General features: G+C 41.7%; 1 protein-coding gene across 4 annotated transcripts in view; it reads left to right on the top strand.

The window, feature by feature from the left end:
* Window positions 1-6452, top strand: part of FGF14 (fibroblast growth factor 14) — a 441420-nt gene extending 434968 nt beyond the window's left edge. For all 4 annotated transcript variants that reach the window (XM_068425079.1, XM_068425083.1, XM_068425081.1 and 1 more), the window contains 2 exons: window positions 3521-3719; window positions 6316-6452. In XM_068425079.1, the coding sequence (XP_068281180.1) occupies window positions 3521-3719; window positions 6316-6452 (336 nt within the window). The remainder of the gene's footprint in view (window positions 1-3520; window positions 3720-6315) is intronic.
* Window positions 6453-7440: the final 988 nt, after the last annotated feature.

The following is a 7440-nucleotide window of genomic DNA, read 5'->3' on the forward strand; positions in this document are numbered from 1 at the left end:
ATTTAGAGAAGTACTTCATCTGTGCTTTCTGCTATGGGGAACTGTGTCTTTAAGGACAGCTTTCCAGAGAGGAAATCTGTGACAGAAACAGCTGTGATATTCTTACAATATATAGGCAGCTGGGGATGGCATAGAGACCCTGAAAACACATTACCTGCTGAGTGTTAACTCAGTACTGCGTGGGGCCAGGAGCAAAAAGAAATGGAAAAAAAAAAAATAAAACCACTATGAATGGAGAAGTGAAAATATATCACGTTTCCAGATTTTTACTTCTTGGGAAAGATAACTGAAAGAAATATCATAGAATCATAGAATGGTTTGGGTTGGAAGGGACCTTAAAGGTCATCTAGTTCCAACACCCCTGCCACAGGCACAGACACCTTCCACTAGACCAGGTTGCTCAAAACCCTATCCAACCTGGCCTTAAACACTGCCAGGGAGGGGGCAGCCACAACTTCTCTGGGCAACCTGTTCCAGTATCTCACCACCCTCACTGTAAAGAATTTCTTCCTAATATCTAATCTAAATCTACCCTCTTTCAGTTTAAAACCATTCCCCCTCGTCCTGTCACTACTTGCCCTTGTAAAAAGTCCCTCTCCATCTTTCCTGTAGGCCCCCTTCAGGTACTGGAAGGCTGCTAGAAGGTCTCCCCGGAGCCTTCTCATCTCCAGGCTGAACAGCCCCAACTCTCTCAGCCTGTCTTCATAGGAGAGGTGCTCCAGCCCTCTGATCATCTTCGTGGCCCTCCTCTGGACTTGCTCCAACAGCTCCATGTCCTTCTTATGCTGGGGGTCCCAGAGCTGGATGCAGTACTCTAGGTGGGGTCTCACGAGAGAGGAGTAAAGGGACAGAATCACCTCCCTCGACCTGCTGGCCACGCTTCTTTTTATGCAGGCCAGGATACGATTGACCTTCTGGGCTGCAAGCGCACATTGTCCCGGCTCATGTTGAGCTTCTTGTCAACCATCACCCCCAAGTCCTTCTCCTCAGGGCTGCTCTCAATCCATTCTCCTCCCAGCCTGTATTTGTGCTTGGGATTGCCCCGACCCACGTGCAGGACCTTGCACTTGGCCTTGTTGAACTTCCTGTGGTTGAACTTCAAGCCAGTCAAGGTCCCTCTGGATGGCATCCCTTCCCTCCAGCGTGTCGACCACACCGCACAGCTTGGTGTTGTTGGCAAACTTGCTGAGGGCGCACGCAATCCCACTGTCTATGTCACCGACAAAGATGTTAAACAGCACTGGTCCCAATCCCGACCCCTGAGGAATGCCACTCGTCACTGGTGTCCACGTGGACATCGAGCCATTGACCATAACTCTTTGAGTGTGACCATCCATCCAATTCTTTATCCACCGAGTGATCCATCCGTCAAGTCCATGCCTCTCCAATTTAGAGACAAGGATGTCATGTGGGACAGTGTCAAATGCTTTGCACAAGTCCAGGTAGATGACATCAGTTGCTCTTCCCCTATCCACCAGTGCTGTGACCCCATCATAGAAGTCACCAAATTTGTCAGGTACGATTTGCCCTTTGTGAAGCCATGTTGGCTGTCACCAATCACCTCCTTGATTTCCATGTGCCTCAGTATAGTTTCCAGGAGGATCTGCTCCACGATCTTGCCAGGCACAGAGGTGAGACTGAGTGGCCTGTAGTTCCCTGGGTCTTCCTTTTTTCCCTTCTTGAAGATGGAGGTTATGTTTCCCCTTTTCCAGTCAGTGGGAACTTCACCAGACTGCCATGACTTCTCAAAAGTGATGGATAGCAGCTTATCAACTTCATCCCCAGTTCCCTCAGGACCCGTGGATGCACCCGGCGGAAAGAGACCTGGGAGTGCTGATTGACAGCCAGCTAAACATGAGCCAGCAGTGTGCCCAGGTGGCCAAGAAGGCCAATGGCATCCTGGCCTTTATTAGGAATAGTGTAGCCAGCCGGTCTAGGGAAGTGATCGTCCCTCTGTACTCGGCACTGCTGAGGCCGCACCTTGAATACTGTGTCCAGTTCTGGGCCCCGCACTTCAAGAAAGATGTTGAGGTGTTGGAGTGAGTCCAGAGGAGGGCAACCAAGCTGGTGAAGGGTCTGGAGGGTATGATCTATGAGGAACAGCTGAGAGAGCTGGGGTTGTTTAGCCTGGAGAAGAGGAGGCTCCGAGGTGACCTTATTGCAGTCTACAACTACCTGAAGGGAGGTTGTAGTGGAGTGGGAGTCGGCCTCTTCTCCCAGGCAACTAGCGATAGGACAAGAGGACATAGCCTCAAGCTTCGCCAGGGGAGGTTCAGGCTAGACATTAGGAAGCATTTCTTCTCAGAAAGGGTCATTAGACATTGGAATGGGCTGCCCAGGGAGGTGGTGGAGTCACCATCTCTGGATGTGTTTCAGAAAAGACCGGACATGGCACTTAGTGCCATGATCTAGTTGACATGGTGGTGTCAGGGCAATGGTTGGACTCGATGATCCCAGAGGTCTCTTCCAACCTGATTGATTCTGACTGTGATTCTGATTCTGATTCTGATTCTGACTTGTGCACCTTCAGGTTCCATAGATGGTCTCAAACCTGATCTTCTCCTACAAAAGAGGATTCAGGGCTGAGAACTTTGTGCTCTGAAAGCTTAGCAAGCTACCTTCCACTTTCCTACATCTACCTCCTCCTTTTATGTCTTATATCTTCCGCAGGTTTCAGCAGATGGGTCCAAAGAGAAAACCACATTCATACAGAATCCTATTTTCTCGTGATATTTTAAATGTAATTTTATTTGCTTATTAACTTGCTGGGTTTTTTCAAAGGATTTTGGTAAACTCTGTCTCAATATATGTTCACACTGTTTAATTTGTTACTGTTACTTGTGTTATTAAAAAATAAATTATTATTTGGCTACAGAAGTTGGTGCTTAGGTTAACCTTAGTCAAGAGTTTAGGACAACTGCTCTGTTACTGAACGTGACTTCTGAAAACCATTCCAGTTTTAGGATGAATGCTGAGGATGTCAGTAGGAATTATTTTTCTTTGTACAGAAATTTGTGCATCCTGTGGTCATTCAGGCCATGCAGACTCTAAGAAAGGATATATATTTTAATATGTTGGCAGCAGCATTTTTTAAGCATCAAATATTAGTTTTTATAAGCCATAGAGGTAGTTTGTTGAATTTAGTATGTTAAAATGGAGCAACTGTTTTCTCATTAATGCTACTTTAGCATAGACTTTCTTCATCTTTAGGATATCCTATTAGAAAAATAAGCACAATAATAATTATGCCTGTATTTTAAATAGTGTTTTTATGCCTGTGTCACCACTTCTCCACTTTGAAAATACACTATCCCTGATGCACAGATGGGAAAACAGAGGCATCCATGGGAGGTGAAATAACTTCACCTGGAGGTCATCTAGAGGAAGACGGATCTCCTGGTCTCAAAGCACAACCTTATAATAAACTCTTACATTAAACTTATCAAGAGGTATTTGTATGTTAACAAGACAGAAGCCGCACTTTAGAGATATCATTTAACATTTACTTTTCCTCCTGCAGGAACTTTTTACACCGGAGTGCAAATTCAAGGAGTCTGTTTTTGAAAATTATTATGTAATCTACTCATCCATGCTCTACAGACAACAGGAGTCTGGGAGGGCCTGGTTCTTGGGGCTGAACAAAGAAGGGCAGGTCATGAAAGGAAACAGAGTGAAGAAAACAAAACCAGCAGCTCATTTTCTACCCAAGCCATTGGAAGGTGAGATTCAGTCCATTGCCGACAGATCCTCCTATAAATCGGACAAGAAGAAGAGGGAATGGTTTCTAAAATACCCTTGTGAATGTGCGTGCTCTGCACAGGGTCCATTCCAAATGACAGTTCCCAGGATTCATGGAGTGGTTTTGTGCTTCGGCATAGCGATGCTAGAAAGGGCATATGTAAAAATATTTTTTTCCAGGGATTAAGAGGTCATTTTGCAAGAAAAGCAATCTTTTGTGGAAGTGCATTGTGCTGTTTTCAAAATATTCTCTTGGTAGGGACAAAAGCTGTTGTGAGTCTTGCAATGAGAAAATAGTCCTTTCATTAAGCAGAATGAAATAGTGGATATTGTAGGATAATTGGGAGTTATAAAGGGAATGGATGAAATGTCAGCATTTCAAAGTAAAAGCTTTCTAATACAAAACACAAAGGTCTCTCTATAAAATAAATCTTACTGTATTAGTTAGCCAGTTGTTGTAATGCACATAACTTGTGTAAGTTGGCCTTTAAACCAAGACAGAAGCAAATAAATGTCAAACTAACCTTACACAGAAAAAAAAATGATGTCATAAATTCTCTGAAAAACACATTCATTTATCTATTGGAACTTTTGGGTTATCCTATGCATTCTGCAGGTCTTTAAAAAACTATGCTGCTTTTTGCTTCTTGTCCTGATGGCACTCCTGTTTTCATTGATATTATTGCTACACATAGCCTCAGTCATTCTGAAAATTCTCTCATTACTTAACATCTGAGAACACACACCTGAGTAATGCTTTGGTTAGAAGTCCCATTTTTTTTAACATTTTAACTTAAAATTTTTGATTAAAGGATCAGTTTGTTTAATGTTTTAGAGTTTCATCATAAGGAAAGAATCTGAATAATCCTATGTTTTAACTTCATATTTGAACTCAGGTTGACGCCTTCATGCTTCCCTCGTCTTGCAGAAGCTTACAGTATTTTCATGAGCTCTCAATAACACTGACACTTTATATGTCAATCCCTTTATATTAAATTATAAGAATTATAGGGAGGGAAAGCCAGTGTATTTTTTAAAAACAACATCAATTCATATGGATTAGGAAAGAAGTTACTCTTTTCATTGATGTTTGGATGGTCAGACACTATCAAAATCGCTTAGACAAGGCTTAGAAATAACTTGCTTTATATTGCCCATGAGAGTCATCAAATATGACAGCTCTGCTGTATAATTCCTTACTTTATAGTTCCATCTCATGTTATTCGACTTAATATTTTTGTAGGTCACGACGTTATTTCATTAAGCTCTTTTAATTAATCAGCAAAGTGTCCTAAACACGGTTATGGGGGCACTCTGACGACATAGATCATAACCAGCCTTATGTACTCTAGAGAAGGCATTTAATTTCAGACTTTCAGAAGCCATAAAAGGATTTAGATTATGTCATTGGAAATGTTAGGACAAGTGTTTGATTAGTTAATGATGCTATGGGGCCCTTCACATTTATTATGAAACTTCACACCATTGAAGATCAAGGTCAGTACTTTGATGATGCTGCCTCCTACGCTAATTAGACAAGGGATGAAGGGATTGTGCTCTCTATGGCAGCACACAGCTGGTCCCGAAATCATAGTGTGATGATCAATTCCTTTGACTGCTTTGACATCTCTTTTAACGTTGCTCTGATATAAATAAATGCTACTGAAGTGAGGTATAAGTGGAAATATTACCTGATTCAGTGGCATGGAAAATGAAATTGAATTATCCAAGAGCATTAATCATTTCATCGGCTTAATACTGGAACTGTGTAACTGAACACATGTATTTTCCTCAAAGGATTTAAAGTGGTTAGATGGGGACTGAAGCCCACGAGCAAAACTTAATTCCTCTAAGAATTCAGTTAATAGTTTAATTTGGAGTTTTGTGCACTTCTACATTCAGTGGAGACCAGTGGCTACTGCATACATTTTTGGAAAGAAGGAAATAAAAACCTCAAACTTCTTGTGTACTCTCTGCAGCACTGTCATCGAAAGTTCTTCAGAACACATCTGAAGAGATCATGGCCAAGCTCGTCAGATTTGGGAGAGAAATGTACAAATAACTTTGTAGAACTGGACCCAAGCCTATTTTGCAACGTAGGACTAAAAAGGAACACTTAAGTCTAGACAACTGTACCATGTGATCCCATTTGTTAAACACCATCTGTCTTATCACATTTTACTACTAAAAACTTGCAGAGTATTTATTTAAGGGGTGTATATATATACACACATGTGTGTATATATGTACATCTTTGTGTGTCTGGCTCATGCAAAGACAGAACAGTAGTTTTTCACTTCCAAGGCTTCTATAGTTTCCATCAAACAAGCAAGCATACAGTTTCCTACTGTGTTTTTAAGTCAGATACGGAAGAAGTGGGAAATTTGGAGGGTCAGGCAAAGCTATCAGTCATGCAAAACAAGTGTCTGTCAAAGTAAATAGTTTCCCTTGCATGCAGGAGGAACATGGATGATATTACAATATCAGTTATTGTAGAAAATTAATCCCATGTGAGATGTGCTCTTTAATGAGATACATTCTTAAAAATGTCTCTCCTTTTCTCTTTCCTCCCTGCAGTTGCCATGTATCGAGAACCATCTTTGCATGATATTGGAGAAACAGTGCCAAAGGCTGGGGTAACTCCAAGTAAAAGCACAAGTGCATCTGCAATAATGAATGGCGGCAAACCAGTTAACAAGAGTAAGACGACATAGCCAGATCCTCACAGGTGTTGTGACTTACTGAGTCCTGAGTACAGTTGAGCGATTTATCCTTGCCAGACTTCCCCTCTGCAGCGTCCGCGGATCAGCTTGCGGCAAGTCACAGACTTACCCGTTGCTGTTTCTGAACTGAGTTGTTGCAAGCGGATAAATCTCAACATGTAGCTCCACCCCCAAGAAGAAGACACCTGGATGAACCAGCTAAACTCAGACCATGGAATGCCCTACCAGATATCGGAATGCCTTTTTAATATCTTTTCTGTGACTGTGACACTTCATGTGAATGACATACTTCACAAGTACACTTGATACCTTGCCTGCTGACAATTGCCCATAATCCCTTTTTGAGTCCAGTTTCAGCAAAATCCATGTGTTTAAGTTCTATTTTGTAGCACACAAATAATCAAGTAATTTCTAGTTAGATGCTGTAAACCTGTGCTATTATGGATTTCTCTTCTTCCCTTTTTTATAGGGCTGCTCGCTCCACTGTCTGTGACCTTTTGCAGGGATTGTGTTTCTCTATAACTTAAGTGTTGCCGGTGGATTAGTTTTGAAAGCAATCAGGGAATCAGGAAGCCTTCAAAAAAATCTATTATCACAAATTATATCTATAAAGAATAGGATTGTTGTCTCTGGCTTACAATATTGATTAAATGTGAATACTCTTTAGGAACAGATACTGTGCTTCTGAGGTTGGCGTTATAGTGGAGGGAAGAGTGTCAAACACAACCAAGAGGAAGTTTTCTGAAATGAGTGTTTGGCATCCCCCTATAGTTTCTTTTTGTGTGTGTGTTTTATACATATCACAGGCTTACTGGTAATGGTAACATTTGCCTTGCCCAGCGAGCAAGACCCACTCATTTTTGGAAAAGTGGGTCCAAAGAATTTTGTAGGCCTTGTAGGCCTGAATTAAGGCTCATTTTTCATCTACTAAATCTTCATTGTTTGAAAAACAAACACCACCAATAAAAAAAATAAATAA

Source organism: Nyctibius grandis, chromosome 2 (assembly GCF_013368605.1).
Source record: "Nyctibius grandis isolate bNycGra1 chromosome 2, bNycGra1.pri, whole genome shotgun sequence".
NCBI lineage: Eukaryota > Metazoa > Chordata > Aves > Nyctibiiformes > Nyctibiidae > Nyctibius > Nyctibius grandis.